General features: G+C 38.0%; 1 protein-coding gene across 1 annotated transcript; it reads right to left on the bottom strand.

Annotated features, from left to right (window-relative positions):
* On the bottom strand, positions 1–26,378 carry LHX8 (LIM homeobox 8). The gene is made up of 9 exons (XM_061411564.1): positions 25,674–26,378; positions 23,833–23,919; positions 23,307–23,468; positions 19,324–19,445; positions 17,045–17,265; positions 16,434–16,537; positions 11,772–11,867; positions 5,059–5,242; positions 1–717 (listed from the first exon to the last, which is right to left on the bottom strand). Exons 2-9 carry the CDS (start codon positions 23,905–23,907, stop codon positions 641–643), a joined length of 1,041 nt encoding a protein of 346 aa, XP_061267548.1. The 5' UTR covers positions 23,908–23,919; positions 25,674–26,378; the 3' UTR covers positions 1–640.
* Between the last annotated feature and the right edge of the window lie 335 nt (positions 26,379–26,713).

The raw sequence follows: 26,713 nt of genomic DNA on the forward strand, positions 1-26,713 counted from the left end.
TTGAAACTTTCACAAGAATGAAAAATGTTTAATAAACTTAGAATGGTGGGCTTATTAAACTATAGTGTTATTTACAGCCATAGTTCATCAACCACAAACACAATAATGTGTTTGCATGGCATGCTACAACAGAAGCTTTATTCAGTTCATTCAGAAAACATTGGCAAAATAAATTTCAATTGCAAATTCACAGATACAAGCTTCAAAGTATAAAGTTGTATATAACAAAAAATACAGGTAATATTTATAACAATAACTTACAGATACAAACTAATGATAAACTACAATTTCACAAAGGATTGTAAACATTTTGCACACTTGTCAGTCCTTTCTTTTAGGCAAAGTGCTCTTTTGATGACAAATAAATTAACAGATACACACTTGAGTGAACTATTTTCATACAATACAAAAAAAAGTTTTGATTTATTTTCTTCTTGTAAACATAAGTTTTACAAAAAATGAAGAATCAATAAAAGTGTCTTGCAGGCCAACTAGAGATACATACCTGGGCAGCAAAGTGATGTTGGAAATGCTTTGGGTGTTAAATAAAAAATTAACATTAATATATTTTCAATGGTATTTTATACATAACAAATGACAAGTTTATATCCTTAATCATTTCTATCCCTGAAAAAAGGAATTAGGTATGACTTATTGGCAGTTGTGTCATTGAATGGGGTAACAAGGGCTGGAGTCCAAGAGTTGTTGGTGAATGAGCTACAAAATAGAAAGAAATTTGTGGATCAGTTTTGTACGGTAAATAAAACTGACTTAAAAACAAACAAAAAACAATCCAAGGCAAAGTCCTCTCACTACTGATTATAGCTGAGGGCACCAAGCTATTCCACTGACCTCAGCAGAAGCATTAACTTATTCAGCATAGTGAGTATAATATTATGAGAATCCAGGAATGGTTTACTCCAAAATCTTTATTTTGGGACCCAAGCTTTTGCCACTTTAAAGTCCTCCATCCATACCCCATTCACTGCACTTTACCCTGCAGCCAGAAACATACCACCTTCGTCTACAGAGAAATTGCCAAATTTCATATGAAGGTTCCTCTATAGGGTGACTCCTGCCCCAAATTCCCGTTTATGGATGTTTAACTGCCTCTTTCCTAAGCATACATGAAAACACATTTGACTCAGGCAACACAACAGTCACTCATGTGAACACACACAATTTTAATCCTAGCGTAGGTAAATGGCAACAATGATACAGGCTCTGATTTTTACTTTAACCAAACCTTAAAATGAACTTTTCACTCTCAGCAAAGACTATGCTGCTTCAAACTAAACGTCCTTCTAAGAGCAACTAAGAAAGCCAGACAAAATTTTTAAAAAGCTGTTTGAAGGCATCTGAAAGATACCAAGGCAGTGAGAGTTCACAAAGCCAAGTCCTAGAGAAGGAAGGAAATAAAATGAGGCTACTTTTCCTCCACAAGTGTAAAGACAATTTTAAAAGAAAATGAATGCCTAGGAGGCTGAGAAGTTTAGCAGAGTTTTCAGGAGTTAGACTTTGCGTGGTAGGGAACAAATATGAAGGACCAGGTAACACTGAAGAGAAGCCCTCATTAAAAACAATAGACACAAAACAAAACACAAGTTTTGGGGTTATCCCAAAAGGCTACTGCCAAGAAGTGGTGACCCAGAAACATGCCAGCCTTTGTGAGAACTGATGTCTGATTGGATTAAGTGGGTCTTCCCCTGACCTAACTCCCTGCCAATGGCAAAACTAAATTCTCTCTGGTGGCAAATATCCCATTCAGAGCTTCAAATTATTTCTAGTTTTCATACCTCACATCTGAAGTGCAATAAAAAAGTAACAAGGCAAATACGACATGACTAAAAACAAAGAGGGAAAAACAATAGAATAGATTGCGAAAATATCCAGATATTGGAGTTGTCAGGTATGAACTTTAAAATAACTATAGTATAACAATTGTATTAGGGAATAAAGTGATAAGAGAGATAATTCTGGTATAGAAATAAAAACTATATAAAAGAATGAAATGGAAATTCTAAAAACTGAAAACAATAACTGAAATTAAGACCTCAGCAAGTGAGTTTTACAGCATATACAGAGAGAGAATTAGTGAACTGGAATACAGGTCAGAAGAAAATATCTAGTCCAGAACATGGAAGATCAAAAGGCTAGAAAATATGGGCTTTTTCAGTAATAGCAGAAATAATATTTGAAGATACAGAAAGTTTGTATAAGCAAATACATCAAACTTTCATATTCAAGAAGCATATCTAGGCACATTCTACAAAACTTAAAACCAAGCACAAAGAGAAAAGCTGGGGGAAAAGGACATTCACTTTTAAAGAAACAAGAATAAGACCCATAGCTGACTTCAACAGTAAGTGGTATCAAGTCAATTAACTACATTCTAAATAACAGAAACAGTGGAAGAAACTATTTTATTCATATGTCAAAGTGCTGAAAGAAAATAGCTGTAAACCCAGATTTCCACATATAAAGGAAAAAACCATTTACAATTAACTGCATCAAAACAAAAACCTATTAAAAAAACCTAACAAAAGATGTGCAAGGTTCCTAAACAGAAAACTCCAGAATATAAGAGAGCATTTGAAGGTGACCTAAATAAACAGAAAGATAGACTAAGATCATGGTTTGGAAGACAATATTATTAAGATGGTGGTTTCCTACAAACTGATTTAATAGATGACATGAAAATCTCAACTATTTTCTCTTTTTTTGTTGGAAAAAATTATGGGAACATAAAGGGTCAAGAAGAGGCAATACAAACTTAAACAATAAAATAGGATAACATGTATTACTGGATATCAAGAATTATATATCCAGCATTAGTAAAACAATTAGGTATGGATACAGAAATGGACCAGTAAAACAGAATAGTATGTACTAAGTCCCTTCAGTCACACCCAACTCTTTGTGACCCCATGGACAGTAGCCCTCTAGGCTCTTCTAAGGGTACAGAAGTTGACATATAAACTATATAGACACTTGGTTTATGACAAATGTAGCACAGAAAATCAGCTGGGAAATTGGTACTTTCATAAACAAAGCAAAGACTTTGTCCTTATTTTACACTACATAGAAAATTCAATTCTAGATGGACTGTAAATCTAAATGTCAAGGTAAAACATGGTTAGTGAAGTTTGTAGAAGATACCGTAGGAGGAATATATGACAAAGGTCCATTTGGTCAAAGTTATGGTTTTTCCAGTGGTCATGTATGTATGTGAGAATTGGACCAAAGAGAAAGCTGAGAACCAAAGAATTGATGCTTTCAAACTGTGGTGTTAGAGAAGACTTTTGAGAGTCCCTTGGATAGCAAGGAGATCAAACCAGTCAATCCTAAAGTAAATCAGTACTGAATATTCATTAGAAGGACTGACATTGAAGCTCCAATACTTTGGCTACCTGATGTAAAGAACTGAGTCATTGGAAAAGACCTGATGCTGGGAAAGACTGAAGGCAGGAGAAGGGGATGACAGAGGATGAGATGGTTGGATGGTATCACTGACTCAATGGACATGAGTTTGAGCAAGCTTTGGGAGTTGGTGATGGACAGGGAGGCCTGGAGTGCTGCAGTCCATGAGGTCGCTAAGAGTCAGACACGACTGAGCGGCTGAACTGAACTGATAGGAATATCTTCATTATCTTTGAGTAGGAACAATTTCTTGAACAGGTCATAAAAAAAGCATTCCTCATGAAGGAATAAAACTGATGAACTACATTAAAATTAGGAACTTGTGCTCCATAAAACATACCCTTAAGAGAGTAATACATATAATTATGAAAAAACTGATCTATATGCAATACACAGCCAAAATTAGCACAAATCAAGGAAAAACAAAACAGACAAGCCAACAGACCAATAAGCAAAAGACATGAACAGGTACTTCACAAAAATTAAAAAAAAAACAAATATACAAATGCCCAAAGAAAAAATACTCAGGCTCATCAGTGATGAGGGAAAAGCAAATGAAAATAATGAGATAGCACTATACAACCACTAAGCTGGCTAAATTAAGAGGTCACACCACATCAAGTGCTGGAGAGGATGTAGAGCACCTTGAACTCTCATGTGCTGGTGGTCAGAGTGTATATTGGTTCAACCAGTATCAGAAACTTTTTGGCAGAATCAACTAAGATTGAACATATGTGTAGTCAGGACCCTATATGCTACTCTTAGCATATATGTACTAAATAAAACTGTGAATTAATCTGCACCCAAAGGCGTGTATAATGAGGCCCATAGCATCATATACATAAAAGCCCAAACCGGAAATAAAATGAATGCCTACCAACCCTAAGTGGATAATGGTATCCTACAGTGGAATTTTGTATAACAATGAAACAAATCACTGATTCTTGCAACAATACAAAGGAATCTCACAAACATTACAGTTGAAAGCAGTGAGACACAGAATACATTCTGCAAGGTTTGATTTATATAAAGCTCAACAACAGGCAAAACCAGGACACGATTTTGGAAGTCAAGGCAATGTTACTTTGGAGGAAGAGGATAATGAGTGGGAAGGGACATAGGAGAAGCTTCTGAGGTGCTAATTACATCCTACTACTGCCTCTGGGTAGTATTTACACGGATATGTTGATTTTATTAATTCATCAAGTTGAATACTTATGTGTGTACTTTTCTACATGTACATTTTACTTCAATAAAAAAGTTTCTTTAACAAAATTAAGTAAACCTCAATCTAAAAATCTGAGGGTGACTACTGTCTCTGACCATAGGAAAATAAATTATTCAAATATTTATCAGGTCAAAACAAAACGAATGTTTTTTCTAAGTAAAAATCAAGCACTATCTATGAGTCATTATGAATATCTGTATTTTAGCTGTAAAGTGAGTGCTTTGCATGCCCCTTAAAAGGTTGTCACAGAAGAAGGTTGGATAGTTCTTCTCCCTACTGCATCCCTCTCCCACAGTATTTTTCAGCTACTACTGAGGTAATATTTCAAAATGTGAATCCTATTAACAATATAATATGAGAAGGTATGAGTGATTGTTTGAAAGGCAGCTGTTAAATGTTAGGATACCTACCATCCATATAACTATGCAGTGCAGTTAACATCGTCCCATCTTGGGGCACATATGCAGAATAAGCCATTTCTTCTAACATGGGTGGAGACAGTCTGGAGGGTGGCACTGCTGTGACTGGGGCAGAGGAGGAGTGATTAGGACTGACATGTTTCTTGTGGCGTGCTCTACAGTTCTGAAACCATACCTGAGAGAGGAGAAGAGCAACAGTAGCTATGTCACATAGCAGCTGAGTACAATACCAGTTCAATACTACAAAGGATGCAACTCTACCATATAAGCACAGCATAAATCTAAAGAAGCTTTCTTTAAAACAGAGTTCTGTAGACACAAGAGAAATAATTTTGCAGTTATCAACAGTCATTTTCTTTGCTCAAATAATAATTATCTGATGATTTAATTTAAAACTGGTTTTATAATAAGCCAGCATCTTCCAAAATAAAAACAGGGGAGGGGATTCAAAATTTCAGAAAAGTTTCCTTGATTCTCCTACTGACATTTGGGACAAAAAGAAAAATGGAAAAAACCCTTTCATCAGAAATTTTTTAAAAATACACTACTCACTGTATTCTCAGACACCTGCTGGACTTATTTGAAATCCATTTTCAAATGATTAAAATCCCCACTGAGAACTTAAGGCTTTCTACAAACCTCTTGATTCAGTTATTCCAGTCTCTTGGTAACCTGCTGAGTTCAATTTCTCTTAGTAAATACATAGGCTATTCTCTAAGAAGCATGTTGAAGTCAGGCTTACAGTAAGAAACAACTGGCAATATTTAAGTAGAATAAAATGCAAACATATCCACTGGTGAAACAGTTCACCAAATGTAAAGAGCTAACCACTTTGTTGTCCACTCCATCACAGAAATAAAGGAAGTTCTGGGTTAAGCAGAATTTTACATGCAGGTCAGGGTAAACAAGTCTAGACCACCCAGAATGCTTCCAGTAACTAAGCTACCCTCATGTGAACTTCTTGCACTTAGATATAACCTGCCTACAGAGTGTTCCTCTATTGAAATATTACAGCATTTATTTGCTATCACTCCAAACAACTCTGTCATAAGAAGACAGAGAAGTGGAGGGATTAAAACTTTATAAGGAAATTAGGATAAGAACATTTGGGGATCAAGGGAGAAGGCCAGGGGCATAAGTCTCTGCCCAGGGCTGGCAGGCTGTTAGTTGATGACTCAAGGGAATCAGGGCTGAACAATGCAGAACAGAGGGCTGAATAAAAACGATTTATTAAAAAGTTGGCCTGACTTCAAAAGGCATACCTTGTTATCCTTGGGACTCATAAACAGAGGTATAAACTCAAGGGGTTAAAACCAAAGGAAAATGGGTCTGAGCAGGTGGCTGAGGGGTAGCATCTAAGGAGTATCTCAGGAATAAGCGTAGGCATGTATCAAGGAAAATGATGTAGTTACAGCCTTCTCACCCATGTTCCGGGGCAGCAGTGAGACTCGGGTATCTGTACAGAGATATCATCCAGAGTCTTCAGTCACAGCTCCCTTTACAGGCTCCTGAACAACAGGTGCCACTGCCGTCACCCAGCCAGCCAAGAAGACACACTCACACATTCTCCAACTTTTAACCAGGGACAGCTGCCACCTGCCTTTTCCCCTGACACTGCCCAGAAGACAGGCACCCCAGAGGACTACATTAACCTAAAACACATGGCACTACAATTCCCAGTTTCTTCAAGGTGTCTTATGTCTCCAATAAATTATATATTAGGTGGAAAATACTCAGTTATTTTTTTAAAGAATTTCAGACTTTGGAAATAAATATGAAGATAGCCTGATGTTAACAGTAGAATAACTACCTTAATGTGATTCAGATACCCCCTAGAAAAAAATCAACAGGTAATTAAGCAAAGAGTTTTGAAAACACAAAGTATCATGTAACCTGCATATTTAAATAAAGCTGAAGATTTTAGGCATCAGAAAACTTCTGACATGAGGGCTATCTAGCTTGAGGAACGAAATACAAGTCCTTTTGATTCTCCTTGCTGCTGCTGCTAAGTCGCTTCAGTCGTGTCCGACTCTGTGAGACCCCAGAGATGGCAGCCCATCAGGCTCCCCCGTCCCTGGGATTCTCCAGGCAAGAACACTGGAATGGGTTGCCATTTCCTTCTCCAATGCATGAAAGTGAAAAGTGAAAGTGAAGTTGCTCAGTCATGTCCGACACCTAGCGACCCCATGGACTGCAGCCTACCAGGCTCCTCCGTCCATGGGATTTTCCAGGCCAGAGTACTGGAGTGGGGTGCCATTGCCTTCTCCTTGATTCTCCTTACTGACTTAAAATTTCTTCTTGCTTTGCAAACCTCTAACAGAGTTAAAATTTCTTCTAAGTAAGATACTTTTAAAAATCTAAGCTGTAAATTGTAAAATACATAAGCTGAAAGCAGGCCACATAGACATTCTGTAAAAGAAAAGACTAGTGCATTATATCAATCTCTTAGAAAACCCAAAGGGCCAAATAAAAGAATTTAATGTATGAAAAAGATGTAATTTTAAATGACTGAGAAATTAGAGCTGGCACAGAATGGATTAGAGAAAGCTACCTAATCATTTGGGGGGAAAAAAAGAAAAATCTCAACTTTACAACATGTAACCAAAAGTCCATTACAAATAAATAAGGGTTTAGATATAAATAATTGGGAAAATGTTTATTGAAACAAAAGCCAATGTCGCTATACTTCTCTAGGTGAAGCAAGAAAAAGACCAAAGCTATCAGAAAAAATATATGAAGAGATCTGAATATAAAACAATGTAAAATTTCTATGTAGTAAAAATAAATGAAAAGGCAATTGATGAACTATGAAAGTTTAACATGATAAATAATAAAAATCAGTAGGATAAAGAGAAAAGAAATAACCCAATATAAAAATCAGCTAAAAAATACATTTTTAATCACAATATAAGTAAACATATTAAGGTTTATTGATAATAAAAGATAAATAAAAACAATGATATTTTCTTACTGGCAATTGGAAAGGATGTAAAAGAATGATAGTTTTTAGGATTTATCTACTTTGAGGAAAGAGAAATTTCATATGTAGGTTCTGGGAGAATAAATTGATTATGAACTTTATCCAAGGTGAATTTTGTACTATCAGTCAAAGCCTCTTATAATGTTTTTAACTTTTGACTCAATAATCTCACTTCTAGAAATTTATCCTTTATACACCACTGAATAAATGCACAAAGTATATACACAATGTTCTTCATTGTAGCATTTTTATGATGTAAAAAAATTCAAAATAAACTAAATAAATTATATAGCAATACAAAGGATGTGTATTTTAATATAGAAAGAGAACTCCAAGCACACTGGGAGAAACAGGAATGTTTTATCATGTTTCTGTAAGATATACAACTCATAATTCAACTTTGTGAAAGGATATGTGAGCAGTGATTTTATCTGGATGTAGACTGTTAAAAGTAAAATCACCCATCCTTGTTCTGTGATTTCAGCTCAGTGATGATCTGCTCTGTTACAATGTCTTACTATGCAGACTTTCAGGGCTTCCCTGGAGGCTCAGATGGTAAAGAATCTGCCTGCAATGCAGGAGATCCAGGTTTGTTACCTGGATTGGGAAGATCCCCTGGAGAAGGAAATAGCTACCCACTACAGTATTCTTGCCTGGAGAACTCCATGGACAGAAGAACCAGGTGGGCTACAGTCCACGGGTCGCAGAGAGTCACACACAACTGAGCGACTAATAATTTTCACTTTCATGTAGACTTTAGCTAGTAAAGGTGAGATCTGTAATAATATCCTGTATAGGACCAGTATTTCCACCTAATATTTGGGTAACCTAGTTTGCATATAAGAATTGAGGCCTAGTAAATCTCTTTTCTTTACCATTTCTAATGTGTGCTCAATGCTAAGAAGTAGCTGGGCAAAGAGGTTCTGACTACTATTTGAGTTCACAGTAATTAATCCTTCAAAAATACTGTAAAGGACTATATATTTGAGTTGTTAGTACTCCTTTGCCATCTTATTAAAATATTTAACTCTTACATATTAAAAGCCACCACCCAACAATATACTCTCCAGGTTCTAGGGCTTGGAATGTAGTTAACTTTCTCATAATACTGGTGACCTAAATACCTGGAAATTATAAGAGAGATGTCTGTCTGGGGTTCTTACTTCTTCAAATAATAAAGAAAGCTCTCAGAAAATCTTCCATTTTCCTTTGCTTCCAACTTCAAAGTAATCTAAAACATAATAACCATGAATCTGACTTAGCTACAGCAATCACTGTCGCTGAATGTATAGTCTTTAGATTATGAGGACCCCCTCAGACCATTGAGTTGGAACTACCTCAACAAAGGAAGTTTCACTTCCACGTAAAGGAAACTCACCACCTCAATGGTGTGTGCTAGTTGCTTAGTCATGCCCGACTCTATGTGACTCCATGGACTGTAGCCCGCCAGGCTCCTCTGTCCATAGGATTCTCCAGGCAAGAATACTGAAGTGGGTTGCCAAGCCTCCTTTAGAGGATCTTCCTGACCCAGGGATTGAACCCATGTCTCCTGCACTGGCAGGCAGTTTCTTTACCAGTAGTGCTCAGTGGTAGCCAATGCCAATTTTGTAGACTTACATACTGAGAAAATTCTTCACTGTGAGTGAAATCTGTTTTTCTTCTACATTCCCTCACAGAGACATGATCCTGCCGCCTTTCATAACCATTTAAAGACACCTGTTTATACTCTTCCTTCCCTTACCATCTCTGGATCTTTTCTCCAGATAAAAATCCCTGTTGCTGTTAATAACAGCACATGATTTCCAGACTTTCTTGACCTTAATCTTCCTCTAAGGGAGCACTCTTTTCACACTGGTTCCTTGTTAGCCCCTTTCTAGAATCTGGCACTCTGAGACAAACACAATACCCTGGACATCTGAAAGTACTGAGGTTATGGGACTTGCCGCCTCAGACAGCCTCATTACACTGAACTTAACCAAATCCACTGCAAATCTAGGTCTTCAGAGAAGCTGAGGTATCATCAGGTCTCTCCCACTGACTTCTTGGAATAAATGATCTTTTAATTATGAAATACTTCAGGCCTAATAGAAATAAACTGAATAAACACCTGTTTACCCACCAGCAAATTTAAGAAATAAAACATTATAGTTCAGTGTTAGACTTAACTGTTTTTCCCCACTGAACTTCATCTTACAGTCACTTGCATCATTACTCTGCTATACCTTTTTAACCTTAAATATTATTTAAAATTGTTTTCCATTTCCCTAATCGAAGGGAAATATAAGATCCTGATACAGTTGACCACCTCCATCTTGAATCTACCTCAGTCCTTGGGCTTCCATGATGCTTCATACACTAGACTCGTTCCTTGGTTCTGGCTGTGATGGTCTAGTTCAAACAGCTTGCTCCATAAAGTTCATTCTTCAGTTTTTACTGTCCACAGTGTCTCTATAAAGGAGCTAGTTTCATGAGTCTTGTTCATCCTTTGTAAAGGTTGCTCAGTTGTGTCCAACTCTTTGTGATCCCATGGACTGTAGGCTGCCAGGCTCTGTCCATGGAATTCTCCAGGCCAGAATACTGGAGTGGGTAGCCATTCCCTTCTCCAGGGGATCTTCCCAACTCAGGCATCAAACCCATGTCTCCTGCACTGTAGGTGGATTCTTTACTTTCTGAGCCACCAGGGAAGTGTATCCATGGAAATGGTGTTTCATCCTTTAAAATACCGGTTTACATGCTCAACTGCCACCATTATTGCCTGATAATCAGAGCTGGAAAAGGAATTCATCTCCCTCCCAACTTCCGAACCCACATTTTAAAAAACCTGTTTTAATAGGTTTTAATTTAAAACCTGTTTTAATTTAACCTATTTTAATAGTCCTGTCAGTAACACCATTTCCATGGATACTTTGACTTCAAATATAAGTCATCTTTGATGTCTCTCTGCTTCACCATTATTGCGTCCAGGTCGTTTTCCTTGTCTCTCTTGCATCCAGTGCCTGCCATTAGTCTTCAGTCGATAAAATGTTTCAGAATGAATTTGAGGCCACCAGCTGTCTCTTTTTGAAAAATCATTATTTTGCTGGGCATCACACCTAATCTGTCAATCTCCATGTAGCCTCTCCCAACTCTAAGTCTTCCTATGTACTGTCACCAGTCCTTTCTTCCTAAAAATACATATCATGGTTTTCTCCTACTCAGAAGCAAACTTGATATTCACAGGCCTCTCCAAATTCAGCTCAAACAACTCTATTTCCCACAATTTGCAAACATAAATTTTATCTTCCAACAAATTTGCTCTAACTTATCCTTCCCTACTTTTGTTTACATCATTCCTTCTACCTGGATCTTTAATAAAGGTCATCAACATTGCCCACCCCCTGTACACACACACATCCACATACACAATCATAGAAAAGTAGAAACAATTCTGGCTTCAGAAACAGATCTAGCTTCAAACCGTAGTTGTCTTTTTAGCCTTAGGATCTTAGGCTTGCTCTGAGCAATGAATGAAGTAACTTCTGCAAAGAGCTGTCTAACAAATGGTAGCCTGGATCATGCAGGCTAATTAATTATCAGGCTTTTTAAAAAACTGATTTAGAATGTGAAGAGATCTAAAATGAGAAGCTAATGCTTTGACATTTCTACGCACACACCCACAATGTACACTTATAAAAACCTAGAATAGAACTTTTAGTATCTCTTGATTAACCTTTAAAATAGTCACCTGTATCACACGTCTGCTCAAGCCTGTCCTTTCTGCCAGTTTCTGGAGAGTCTGTGCATCTGGGTTGTTGTCCTGAGCAAACTGTGCTTGCATAACCTGTTTTTTTAAAAAATGTAGGTAGTAAATAGTAAATAGCTAAAAATAAGAAGCTCAATCTTCTGAACTTTGATGACAGGAGAGATAAGGCATGCACAAGAAAATGGAGTACTTGTATTTTACTACTTGAAAATCAATACAGAGAAGTGTATATCAATAAAAAGAATGCATATTATATAAAATTATGCACAAGTTGCTATGCTCAAATCTTTAAAAAAATAAATTTCAACATAAAAAACTTGTTTCTCAACTATGCTGTTAAAAATAAGCTCACCTTTTCTTCCATTCTTACAACCCACAAAAAATGCATAAAAGTCTATTTACTATTTTTCCCATTTTGTTAAAAATTACTAGCATTAAGCAATTTTTAAAAATATAAAAATCATATCTTTGACCTCTATTCAACTAAACAGGTTCAAGGCCCCTACATCAATTTTTATTAGTATGAAAATTGTAGACAGTGCAACAGATTGCACTCCACTTAATTGCAATTACTCCATCATTCCTTGTTTCGACACTTGTTCTATGCAAAGGAACATCTGGGACCTTAAAAGAGAGATACTCATCAGTCTATTGCATAAGAACTTCCTGAGATCTAAACATCCATAGATCGAAAAGCTCCCAGGTGATTCTGATGTGAACCTTTGGATTGGAACCTGGCCTCAGCTTCCTGGGAGAAAGATATATGCATGCCAACAATACAAGTTAAAGTGAGATGCATGGAGTGAAGGAGGAGGAGGAAGAGGAGCCCCAGAATAAAAGCACAAGCAAAGGGCTTTAGATTCCTTCAGAAAAGGAAGTAATGGGAATCAAGCAAGATATTTGAATTTTATTACTATTACAAGTCAATAGAGGGAAGTATAAAATATAAAGAAAGTATTATAAGAATGAGAGAGTGGAGCCTAGCATCCAAATGATTGTGCATGTCCTGGGCATGGGATGGGGGTAATCTACCTAACCTAAAGTCCTGCTGACCCTGACATCATTTCCAACAGTCAAGATTAACTGCACTCTTTACTATGTTCCTCAAATAATACCATCTTCTGCCACTGCATTTGTCACCAGGTAGTTAGCTAATCTGCTAGCAAGTCGAGCTCTTCATAGCAGAAAGTGAGTTTCTGGAGGGCAAAGGGAATGTCTTATCCATTATATCTGGAGATAATGCAAGATTAACTGAATGAACCTCCACAATGTGCAGAAAATCCGAAGATAGTGTGGAGAAAAAGATCAATGTTGTTCCGAGAAACCTTATGAGGTTTAAAAATTATGTATTTTTTCAGTTAAGTTCTCACTGATAGAGACTCTTCCAGAATAAGGCATTCCTGGCTTCCAGTCCAATATACTTGTCCACATACTTGCTGTAAACTAGCACTTGTACTTTTGCTTTTAAAAATGGGCAGAAACAGCCTAAAAGTTTATTATCACGCCCAGTTTGCTTCATTCTTCCTCTCCTACTCCAAATGTGTTACTTTAATATCTTCATGTGCAAATAGTTGTGTTTATATGTAGTTGAGCATGTAACATCCAAAAGAGAAAAAAAGAATGAACAAATTAATGTCTTTGTTTTTTTAATTTTTTCAAGGAGAAAAGCTGAACAGCTATTTATTTGTAATGTCATTATAATTTATAAAACAAAAAACATATTCTCTTCACAAATGCATTTCAAATTCACAAGTTTAATAATGGAACCAAATTACATTTACTAAAGCAATTCCTCATTAAGGAATAAAGGAAAACTTAAATCAACACTGATGGTTTACAACTGGAATATGCTAACGGAAAAGTAAGATGTATTCATCAGTGTTTAGTCTCACAAAAGAATCCTTTTAATTTCGACTTGGTTTCATTGCTTTCCAGTTACTATTGATGCCAAAAATCTACCCTATTCCTCTTCTGAGCTATTTAAAATGGTCAAGGATCTAGCCTCTGTAGACACATCATTTTAAAGCCAGAAAGTCTACCAAAAATGTCAAGAGTCTGCATAGTAACAGCTGACCAACTTAATCTGAAAGTAGATTCAAGTAGGTGCTAACCCTGGCATGTTTAACATTAATAATCATTGAGCAAGTACTTCCAACTACAATAAGCAAACCATAATATTGGCAGGAACTTTTAAAATACAATTTATACAAATGAGACAATATTTGAAATATTTTTGCCAACACAGAATAGTCTATTTTGTAAGTGTTAAACTATTTTTTTCTTCTCATAATTTTCTAAAGAATTTGGGAAGTTTGTTTGTTCCTCATACTTTAACTCTTCTAAGTCCAAGCAAGGTACTGTATGAATAGTCTTGACTTACTGATCACCTATATTTTATTATTTTGCTAAATTCAAGCACTACTTAAATAATTAGCTTTCTGAAAAGTAGGACAATTTAACAATGAGGTACATGGCCTGATTTATTAAAACTCTGGTAAAGTATAATGATGCAATTTATCCTAGATACCTAAGCAACAAAGAACACTTGAGGACAAGAGTATGCCTCATTGTTTCAGTTATTCCTGGCATAGGTAGATGCTAATAAACACTGAATAAATGAGAACATGCTTAGAAAGAATATAATTTCTGCCTTCATTTTTAAAACCTATGATTCTGGTATAAATTTTTAAAAACTCATGATTCAGATCACATTTTCATATAATAATGCATGGCTTAAGTCGTTTTTATGCACATTTGCAATTTAAAACTATAAAGCCATCTTCAAGATTCAGAATCTCACTCTTGTTTTAGCTGCCACAGCCGTTAAATGGAGTCTTAGTAAAGCACAGTTCTACTCATGGTCTCCTGGGAGGCTAAGGAAAATTAAAAGACCAGAAGTTTGGAAAGTAGGGTCCAAATCTCTTCTCTGCCATTCCCATGGTTGTCTGCCTTGGGGGAGTCCCTGCAGTTCTTGGATGAATTGTAAGAGAAGAAAGAAGATAACGTACAAGAAATTATCTGGCAAGGACTTGGTAAACAAAGACCTCCACAAATATTATTCCCTTTCTACTTAATTAGTATCTATATTTTCCAGATGAGATTGTACATATCTACCTAAGAGTTGCTTCAAATTTTCAGTTACCCTTTTACTAATAAATTTTTATATCAAATTAAAGTTATTGGTCTTATGACTATTAAAATTATGGCCAGTGTTTCATGGAAACAGCCCACTTTATACACAGAACATATTTATATTAGAGATTATATTTTAGCTACTGGGTGTTTTGCTACCAGGTCTCCCACAGGTACACGTATCCCCTAACCTGGGGCTTTACGTGATTTTCATGATAACCAAATGAAGCACCCAGAAAAACAAGCTTCAAACAGATATTTCTTTCAGCTGCCTTACCTTCCATTTTCTACTTACTATGTAGGCGATGCCTGAATTAAGGAATCAAAAATAATTTTCTGGAATTTTTTTAAAGAATGGATCTAGATTTTAAAGCTAGATTGCTTTTCAGTGACATTAAGTTCCTTTGGGATATTTCTTTCATATCAAGGCTTCTTTCTTAATCATTGTCAAAACAAATATTCTCTCATACTGCATTCATCTTACATACTGACAAGTATTAGAATACTATCAGTGATTTTTCAAAAAATTACCTTCATTCATTTATTAGCATTGTATAAATATCCTCTAAAGTCTGAGCTAAGATGGATACTATGTGTAAAGCACCTAGCCATACTTACATGGTAGGTGCTCAATAAATGTTACCTCACCTTAACATAAAACAAATACTTCAGTCACACTAATCTTTTAGAAAATGATTTATCTGAAAAAAAAAAAAATGCCAGAAATAAATCACTGTGTGTACAGACTTAAATATAAAGCAAAGAGTAATTATTTCATTATTTTCCTGACTATAAAAATAGAAGTTATGACAATTATATTTAGGGCAACTAAGTTGAAAATAATCCTTCCATTTTCAGGGAACATAATCAAACTTTAGCATTAAATTATAGAATTACTCCCTCTACCCCCTTTAAAAACAAGGAAAGGTCTACTTGATTGCAGTCAATCAGTAGATTTCCATTTAGGGTAAGGCATTTTCAATTCCTTCCTACTCAGAAAATCTACAATCTTGTCTATTAAAAGACTCAATGCAGTTTGTTAAAAAGATGAACACATCAGAGTCCCACAGACCCACATACTGAATATCTCTTTCTGTTAAGTGTCCCAAAATGTTCTGTCTTCTATTAAAATTACATGTAGTAACATAAATACCTAGGTTAAAGTAATTTTTTTCAGGAAGTCAAGACAGAGCAACATTTTGTTTGCACCTTGATGTTAATGTTAACAGACGTCAGGGAGACAAACTTGCATAAGCTCACATCATACCACAACTCTTGGAATATTGCAATAGGATATTTGGAATAGGGCAATGTTTTCATACACTCAACAAGTCAATTTGCACAAAAAGCACAGACTAAACTTTTTGAAAAAATAAAAATGTTTTAAGACAGAATAGACATTGCTTTTTGTTTGGCTTTTGTTAGTTTTGGTGTTTTTTGTTTATTGGGGTTTTTTCTTTTTCTTTTTGGTGGAAAAGGACTTCAAAAACTCAAATTCATTGTCATGTCTACCTGGAGCTGATCTGCTGTAAAGCTGGTCCGAGCTCTTTTTGCTGGTTTTGGATGATTAACATCTTGCTCTGTAAGGAGGGCGCCTTCAACACTAATTCCATTACCTGCATTTAAAAAACACACCAAACGTGTTGGTAACTCAAATGGGGGCAGTCATACAATAATAGGTTTCTTGCATCTCTTGGCTTGGTATAAAACTGTATACATCTTCTGGTTTGCCAAATCCCGTAAGATTTAGAACATACTAGAAGCATAATGTAGAAACAACATTTCATTTGTAGGCTTATATATTTAGCCAAAAGTGCACCAAGTTGAAAGTGCACATCTAAGGCTCATCCTTTAAAAGGCAAACACAAGGAAACAACTGGTTACAAAAAGCAAAACAGAACCCTAAACTCAAGGCTGCTTCCTGAGAATATGGCACAAGGCAAATACATATGCCATGGCTTTTCTTATAAATAAACAGATGGAGACCATCACTAACAGTAGAGGGCTTAATGAGTTTCACCACAATTACACTGCACAAAATAATGCTTTAAGAGAAAAAAATCATTTTTATCCCTGTGTTCACTGTCCCAAAAGATTCAAAAGTATTTTAAGTATATATTTACCATTTTCCACTTCTCTTTTTAAATTATCCAGCATGCAGTCATAATGCACTCTGCAGAGGACTTTCTCTTCCACTAAAGCAAACTCCTCTCCCGTGGAAAGTTGTCTTTTGCAAGAAAAGCAGGCAAAGCATGCCAAATGATAGACATTCCCCTTGGCCCTCCGGACCCAGTCAGTAGAATGGATATGCCTCCCACAGCGAGAGCAGCGAGTTCCATACCTTCTACATAAATGGGGGACGGGGAAGGGTGAAGAGTTAATGCTTGGTGAGATATTCATCATAGGATTAAACTAACACATTATATTACTCATTGGATTAACCCAAGTATTTAAATCTTTTGAAAATGAAACAGGAATCAATTATTTTTTAAAAGTCAATATGGTAAGCAGCAGCAAGACTTGAGATGGGATCATAATTCAAACCTGTTTAGAAAACAAAACTTCTCATTGTTACTCTAGAGGAGGATAGGATTTTTTCTTTTAAAATAAATGAAATATGAGTTTCAATATCCTTTTGTAACAAATATCAGGACATTTATAAATTATCTAGAGACTCAACATAACACACATACACCCTCCAAACTGAAAAAAAGAAAAGTACAAAGTGATACCATTGAAGATATAAATAATGATGTCTTAAAGCCAAGCTGAGACAATTAGGAAATGCTTTAAACTTTTTTAAAAAGTTAAAACATTTAAAATTGATATTATCAAAGAATGACTAGAACAAAAATTGTTCACTCTGGTGCGTGAGGAAGGAAAATTCAGAAATGCTTCCTTTGGTAAACAAGCTCTTGCATTACCATCCACAAGAGGCGGAGAAATATTACCTAAAACTTTTAGACACATTTCTGGACATTAAATGCAAGTTAATCTTAACAAAATGCCAGCTGTAAAGATTTCCTTTTTCTCTCAGTCCTTGTGATACTCTGTCATATCTCCTACCACAACTGCAGTCATAGCCTGGCATATCCCCACTAAACTAGAAAAGTATATGTGTCTGTGTCTATTCATTAACATATCTTTAGAGGTATTGCTAGTTTTTAAGTTAATCTGAATCATAAAAATTAAGTTTTGAATATAGTAAAATACAAGGTATTTAAAAAATCCTGAAGAACTAGACTTGTAAAAAGTCCCTGAAAACAAACATTTCAAGCAGCTTTAAATTACAAAAAAAAAAAAAAAAAAAATTAAGATTAGCGTACCCTATGTGAAAGAGGAGGCAAATTGCTACTGTTTTTGAGGAAATAGAAAGCAAACCTGATGAGAAATATATGACTTGGGTAATTATAAAATCCTATGATTTTATAAAATAAAGGACTCTAGGTTTCGTGCTTTAACTTGCCTAGCAATTTTATTCAAATCAATCACTAAACTCTTAAATCAGTTTTTGAAATTGAGTATAAACAACATAATTAGTATTACAAACTTCATTATGTAGTATTAACTTCCCAATTTCACAATGAAAATTCTTCTTCCTTTGGAAATGCAAATAAAGGAAAATGGTGATAATTTTAAAAAGTCATGCTTAAGGATGATTTCAATTTTGAGATAGCTATCCATTAAGAATTGAATTCTATCCTTGAGGAAATTTTCCATTTAAATGATTATAAAGAGACCAGGCAGAGAAAATGTTACATTTAATACCATAGGCAAATATAATTGCACAAATATCAAAGAACAGACAAAAGAAACAGAATTTTTAGTCAGGTTATGTAATTAGACTTGGTGTATTTCTGATACCGGAATGGTCAATTCTTCTGAATAATATGGTTTATCACAGTTTTCAAACTGCTGGCATTTTATAGGTATATTATAGGGGGTCATTCTATAATAAACTGGTAAAAGCTCAATAACACTTTTGATTTTTTCCCCCTATAATTACTTCATTTTGTCTTACTACTCTACCTGAACAAAGAGCATTGCTATAATAAGTCACCTTATATTTCATACTTCACATTCCTGCACAGCAAAGAAGCTTCCCTGCTTATAATACCTAAAACTTTCATTTGCCAAGGTAGAATTATTCAAAGATATTTTTATATACTGGGTTCCTAAAACATATAAATATGCTAATTTTATTTGTTTTAATCCAATTTACCTCAAAAATATAAAGCATTCTCATTTTGAAATCTGTTGTATAAGAAAAAGTGGATAAATAAATAATAGCCTGGTCCAGTAAATAAAACTGGACAAGAAAGCCTATTTATAAAATTCTCTTTGTGTAAATAATTTCTTGGTGTATCTACTTACTAAAAAAACAAAAGAAGTTTCAGTGTACCTGAAATAATCAAGTTTGCAGAAAATGTCTTTGTCTTTAATATAACAGCTGGTGTGCCTTCCTAAGGAGGTCCTGCAGACGCTGCAGGAGAGACACCGGACATGCCAGCACAGGTCGTTCACCTGTGAAGAAAAAAGGGGCCAAATGAGAAGCCATTCTAACACCACACTTAAGAGTATCCTTCCTTGGTTTTCTGTATCAGGCAATTTTAAAAGCTAGCCCCTTAATATTTTAACACATGCATTGAATGTTTCCATCTAAGAGGTATCATTTACATAAATACGCATCTAGATATACTCTCTTTTAGATTTCAGCCAGAAAAATCACAACAGCATATTCTATACTTCGTGTTTATTTTTTAAATATAATTTTGAAAAATTCAAGCATTTTTTTTAAAAAATCAAATGTCCATTCTATTTTTTTTAAAAATCAACATCTATGAACATAGGGAAACTTTTGGTCACTTTAAGTCCTACATATTGGTTTTATAATTTTTCCTTGACCAAATTCTTCGCACCGTAACACACGGTAACTAAAGATTTCAAGCCACATACCTTCTCAATCTACTTTTCAGCCAAATAATTATAAACTATTCACTAGTTACAGTGAAAAAGAAAATGGAAAAAAGCTTTGTAAGATAAATACTTACCCTTGTAAAGAAGCCAGGCAATTCATTTCTCTTACAAAACAGACACTGCTAAGGTAGATTTAGATGTTGATATGGCAGAAGCCCTGGCTCCCACCTAACATTAAATAACCAAAACATAAAGCACTAGTAACCCTACTTTAACGATTTGGTCATTAAAGGAAAAAATAAATCTATTATAAGTGGTTCTAAAAAGGCACACAAGTATTGTTTGTCATTTATACTTAGTAAGACATTTTATTTTATAAAATGCATTAATAAATCATAGCACTTTACATTGTAAATAGGGGTATGAAATACTGTCGGATCAGTGGACAAATCATACAAACCCTCACCTTAAACAGTTGCCATCATACTATAAGCTGCATACCTTTAGCCTTCAGGAATGAAGATGTGTACTGAACTGAATTTGCCTATCATGCAAGCTCCTAAAGTTTGCCCTTGTTAAATGGGCACAAGAACTTGGTTTAGCTTGATTAAATTTCATTTAAAAGAACAGCAATAATGCAAAGACAGCAGTTACATTGTACAAATGGATCTAATGCCTAATATAGGAATTAGGAAATTGGAAAAAATGGGAAATTTTTAAATATAGCTTTTGCTACACTATTTCATAATAAAGACACTCTTGTCCAATGATTCTATTATGTTAGCACTACTGTTCAACATGTTTTACTGTGACATGAAATATAAAAAGTACTGTGAAGCTGAAGAAGAAAGTTTCACTGGCTTCTAATTAGTTATGTGCCTCTTTCCAAAGCACTGATGATTTTAGTGAAATTTTAAGTTTTGGTTTTTCTATAAAAGAACATGCTCACCATACAAGAAAATAGGGAAAATAGCAATGGAAAACAACTGGAAAAAAATCTGAGGAAACCAAAATTTAAAAAATTAACAATCGTGATCGCTGTCATGGATATAGAGATGCATTTTCTTTTTTTTTTTTCCCCTCAAATGGGTCCAATTAAATTAGAGTTGAGAAGTACAGGCTTCCATTAGTATTCCACTGTTTAAGGCCTCTGCATTTTGATCTTATCCAGGCTTTTTTTCTTTTTAAACCCAGGATAGATGCAGTCTTCAAGGCAGAGTCATGGTCATTCTCTAGTTCCCTAAAGCCAGATGTAATTCCTGGTCTGCCACCTTTCCTCAAAGTTTACTAAAAAAACAAAACAAAACAAAACCCTCCTTCATCTTCTTTTTCTTTTCCAGAGAGGAAAATAAGGTGAACAGAAAAAAATTCTGGAGACTATAAGCCTTTCCTGATGGCTAGCATTCATCCAATCTCTGTATGTATACATATATAGAATCAATCCAAAAAAAAAATCACTCAAACGACAGGGCACTGAAGTATCACATGGGGCAACAGACGAAGCTAACTCTTCTCACATTTTTGTTCTAACTCCATTTTACTTGCCTCATGATATGGTGTTTTTCTATATTAAACAGTTACATCCTCAAATATTCTATTTAACAATTATTTTTTCACCAGTGACTTGAACTGAATCCCAACTTATCTGGAAGAATATGCACTCAAAATGGTGGTGGCGGGGGAGTTGAGAACTCAAGAGTTTTTATATAAAGTGTCAAACTTTTGTTAGTTTCCTATATGAAGACAGTTTTCTTGCACGTCTACTAATATGTACTTATGCATACTTGTACATATACTAAAGAGTAAACTAAGACTGTATGTATAAGACTTCATTGGGAGCACACCAGTCCTATTACAAAGGAAAGCTTAAAAAAAAAACTGATATAATTTAGACTGTTTTATACAAATATATATCTGATATATAAACATATGTTAACATATAAAAGACGAACGCTAGAAACGATTATCTATGTCAGAGGATATGTTAAAAGTCACTTCAAGCTTTTTTCTTTTTCCTCTCTAATATGAAGTGGGTCCATTATACATCCATTCAGAAATATTCTGAAAGATAAAGCTAATTCCTAAGAGAGCTCAAGAAAGGAAGAAGCTAGTTTTGATTCAAAAGATGGTTTTGAAATATTCAAAGAGGTTCAGGTCTAGAAACACTGAAATGGGAATCTTAAGAATGCAGATTTAAAGAGAAAGCCATGCTAACTTGCCAGCCTTAAGAATCAACCACTAATTAAGTAACTTAGTTACTTTTTAAACAGTTTTCACCAAAACTCCTTTTGGTACTTTATCTTAGTTGTATCTACAGGGTATCATTCCAACTTTCCAGATTAAGCAGTTTTGTATGCTGAGGCAGAAATTTAAAGAAACTCACAAACTTGCTTTCTGAATTCATATTCTACATAATGAATTCTTTTGAGAAACTAGGTGGGGGATGGTGGTGGTGGGGAAAATAGAAAGTGTACTGGTTTGCTACTAATTTAGAGTAGGAGAGATCATTATTTTAAACAGTGGTTTAAAAAACACTATTGAAGTTGAAATTCCATGATATTAGGATTAAAACACAGGGGATTAAAACATCATAGTTGATGTTTTTGATAGTATGATCCTTCATACAATGACATGGATAACTGGCCTGCCAGAATTTGTACTCCAAAACTCCCCCACAATATCTTGAGAGAAGTAAAACAAATTAAGACAGACAGTCAACTCTCAAACCACCACTTGAAGCCCTTCATCCTAGGCATTTTTGTTTCTTTTTGTTTTGTCTAACTTCACATCAATTTCCATTGCCCTCCTAAGCACTGGAGATGACGTTAAAAAAAAAAAAATCACTGAGTGGCCCTGAAGTATTAAATCTTAGTAAGAGGAGGAAGATATTGAAAATGGTTTTTATTTAAATAGGAGTATGAATTTTATTTTGGAAAAGCATCAGGTTAGTGTAAATAAACATAAGACTATATAAAAAATATCTGTCTAGAAAAGACTCTTTAAGGCACTTCACAGTGGTTCTCACCAAAGGAGACACTGAAAAGGGAAAATCGGTCAACATATACAGACTTGGAACCCTCATAAGCAGGCAGACCCCTGAGTGTTATTGCGGGTTATAACCCGAGGCTCAGTAAAAATAATTAGGCAGGACCCTGTTTCCAGAAAGGATAAGGATTTCCCCACTTCCGTTCCTCTACAAGTAGGTGGCTGGCTCCAGTTCATTCACCCGGGTATCGGCACCCCTAGACCACACACACAAGCAGTTTTGCAACAACAGGGGGTATTCTAAGATTTCTTCTCCCACTTTTTCCCACCCTATGAGTTGCTCTTGACTGGGCGGTTGTACTAAGAAAGTCTACAACCTCGAGCGAGAACTTGAGTGGAAAAGAAGGGGAAAATAAACTTTTCTCCTTCCCCAGAGCTCCCCGGGGAACCGCGCTTGCCTTGGGCCTCGCGGCTCCGCCCTACCTTGAGAAGGTACTTGTCCACGATCTCCAGGCCGCAGCTGCTGCACACACACTTGCCAGGAGGGCAGACGGAGCCCGAGGCCATGGACCGGGGCGAGGACGACGGGGACAGCGGGGCCGAGGAGGAGCACGAGTCCTCGTCCCCCACTCCCTCGGGGCTCACCTGCAGGAAGCCACGAGGCGCGGTCTCAGGCGGTTCTAGACCCCTCCTCCTCTTCCCATCCCACAGACCCGCGGGGGCTCCCTCACCTCCTCCCCTCCCTTCCCCCAAGCCACCCCCAGTGCCTGATGTCCCGCTCCTCGCCCTCCCTGGGGTCCAAGCTCCCACGGCGCAGTCGCCGGGGCTGCAGACCTCTGACCTCAAAGTCCTGGGGTGCCTGGCGGCTCAGCCCAGCCCGCCTCAGATCCCTCCCCTTCCACCGGCTCCTCGAGGGCCCACAGTTGAGCCCGGGAAGGAACTCTGGGATAGCAGCCCTCCGTTCTGGGCCGCCTCTCCAGGGCCAGCTCCCGGGGCCCTACCCACTCACCAGCCCCTCTTCCCCGGCGCCTTTCCGAGTCCTCCCGGCCGCCAGGGCTGCAGTCCGCCCGCACTCCTCCGACATGAGACCCTGGCACTGAGGAGGTGAGAGCCGGGAAGTGGAGAGGAACAGAGACCAGAAGTTCAGAGTCGGCACGTGCAGCCCGGAGCTTCAGCTTCTCCGCACGCGGGGCGAACTAATGAAGGCCCCGGCGCGCTGGGCCCCACAGGCAGCCGTCTGGGCGCCTGGGCCCGCCCGGCTGCGGGCGAGCGGACGGCGGCGCAGCCCTAGAGCGCAGCGAGGCGGCCAAGGGAGCTCCGGGGGCTCGCCCGGCGCGCCGCCGCGCTCTCCGGGCTACGGGTCCCCAGTGCTCACCGGAGCACGCCGGTTCCCCGCCCCCCTGCCAGGGGTAACGAGTTAATAACAATCATCCCCGCACAAAGCATTTTCTTTCTAGACGTCAATCACTGCGGAGCGGGGATCACTGGGCTAAAGGGGGTGCATGGGGGGTGGGGTGGAGTAGGAGAGAAGAAAAGAGGATTTGAGGAGGGGGTGGGGGTAGAAACTTGATTTCTTTAATAGCCTCAATTAAAAGAGCGAGACATATATATTTTTAAATGGGAGCTTTTTGAGTTGGATAGCCCGAAAGGTGAAGAGGTTTAATAGGATACTTGAAAGCTAATTACAGCGGGATTTAAGAAGCCTGGTGTTTGTTCCGATGACAATTTGAATGAAAATGCTTCAGATTAAACCGAGCCAGCAGCTCTTTCGTAAACTTACAGCAATTAGAGCTGCGAGTGATTTATACTCGTTTCTTTAAGGTGTAAATTGCCACTTATTGCTCGGTAAGTCAACATTTGAGTTACCAAAGGATTATTTTTAACCAGCGCAAAAAGCGGGTCGAATAATGGAAAATATCCAGCTGAATTTAATTTGTGTCATTAAAAAAACAACTCACACAACCTCGGTCAAAATGTTTTAAAGCAACAACGCGCATTACTCAAGTGTTTCCAAGCTGTTGCAGGAGTTTTGTTCTTAAACGAAAACGCAGCCGCTCTGGGCTTTTTCTGCCTTCGTTTACGGAAACGTTAGCTTAGGGGGCGGGGGAGGGGGGGGTGTCACGGAACTCGAGCGGCCCACGCTTCTGCAGTTCTCTCTTCGCCTCCCTCTTCCCTCTGACAGCATCAAGCGAGATGCGGTCCGAACCCCGGAATCCCAACCCCACCCACCCCCGGGCTCTCTGCCGGGATCCAGCGCCGCAGCACGGAGGCCGCGTCCTCGCAAACACAGAGTTTAGGCAGGAGCCCCCGGATTTCCCGTGCGTTCCCCGCAAGCATTCGGGCGAAGACAAAGTCAGCGGTGCCCAGTGCGGGGCCGCGGAGGCGCTCAAACAGGCTGCAGATGATTTTCAAACCTAAGACGCGACATACCCCGCCTTTGTGAGTAAACGCTCCTGCCTCCAGAGCGAGGTGAGAGTTTGTCAGTTTCCCGCTATCTACTGTTAGGAACGGTGCAACTCGAGAGCCCTAGGTTTGTTTCTTTCGATTTTTTTTTTTTTTTTTAAAGTAAAATGGCCCTCAAAGCCCTCCCTGCGATCCCAAAGGTCTTCCTGGAGCTCCGTCTGCTTCTGTTTCGCTGTGCGACCGCGGCAGCGAGGATCGCCCTGCGGCCGGAGGAGCTTCTTAGGGCCGGCAAACGTCCGCCGGCTGCCGAACAGAGAAGCCTCGCCTCGGGTCCGTCCCTCCCCCACGTCCACCCCCCCAGCCCCCAGCCCCCCGCCCCCCGAACCTCCCGACTCACTCTCCCGACCTCGCGATCACCGCTGCAAACACAACAAAAGCACGACTCACATCGCCTTAGGCTCGAGGCTTCGTCTCCCAAATTACGGTCTCCATGCCTCAGGTTAAGTGAGCTTGTGGGGAGGGGAGGCAATGATTACTGACTAACGCCACTACGTAAAAAAAAAAAAAAAATTGCCGGGTTTGAAGATGAGACTGTTACAGGTAATTTCTGAACCTCGTTTAGGAGCCCAAACAGCTCGCGTTTCAAGGAAACTGCGATTCAGCTGGTCTGGCCGGGCGTCGGGTCGCTCACCTTCTCAAGGGGAACTGCCAGCTCCAGCACGTCCTTTTCTTCTAGTTTACACACAAACATCTGATCGCTTTTCCAATACATGGCACTGCTAGGGCTGCTTATCACATACCAACTCCAGAGGGTCAGAGGCTGTCCGTGTCTGCCGATCTGGCCCCCTCCCCCGCCCTAGTGCACTAATGAAAGCTGACACACCAAGAAGAGTAAGAAGGCTGCAAGTCTTCGTCCAAAGAGGCCGCTGTGACCGTAACCACTCCGATGAACTGTTCCTAAGATTCTTTCCCCAACTTCATTGAGCTCTGCCCCTCTAGGAAAAGGGGGGGAAAAAAAGTTTTGTTTTCCAGAGGGTGGAACCTTACATGGAAGGAGGGAAGAGGGTGTGTGATGAAAGTCTTTTCCAGGAGGAATAGCCTCACCTCCTTCAGAAAAACCCGCCTTCCCTACAAGTTAAGATCGTTATCAGGACAAGCCAACTTACTCCAGATTTAGTATTAAAGAAGGAAAAAAAATGAGACTGGCCAGTTAACTTTTGACTTTTAAAAAAATCTGCGCTCTGCATCTGCCGTGGCTTTTTAATTCTCACTCCCTAACCAAAACCTAAACAAAGATTCAGGTTACATCTCTTTCTGCAGCAAGCTGAAGGGGAAGCGGAGGTCTGGGTGACTCGAATGTTTTAGTCATTCTCCTGAAAGGAGCCGCTCTCCTGTCTAGCCATGGACCGCGACGGCTCCCTGGCAGCCTGGAGGCTTAGTTATCTAGAGGTTCGCACTCCCTTTGCGAAAAGTTTTCTCATTAAGAT

This window comes from Bos javanicus, chromosome 3 (assembly GCF_032452875.1).
Source record: "Bos javanicus breed banteng chromosome 3, ARS-OSU_banteng_1.0, whole genome shotgun sequence".
Classification (NCBI taxonomy): domain Eukaryota; kingdom Metazoa; phylum Chordata; class Mammalia; order Artiodactyla; family Bovidae; genus Bos; species Bos javanicus.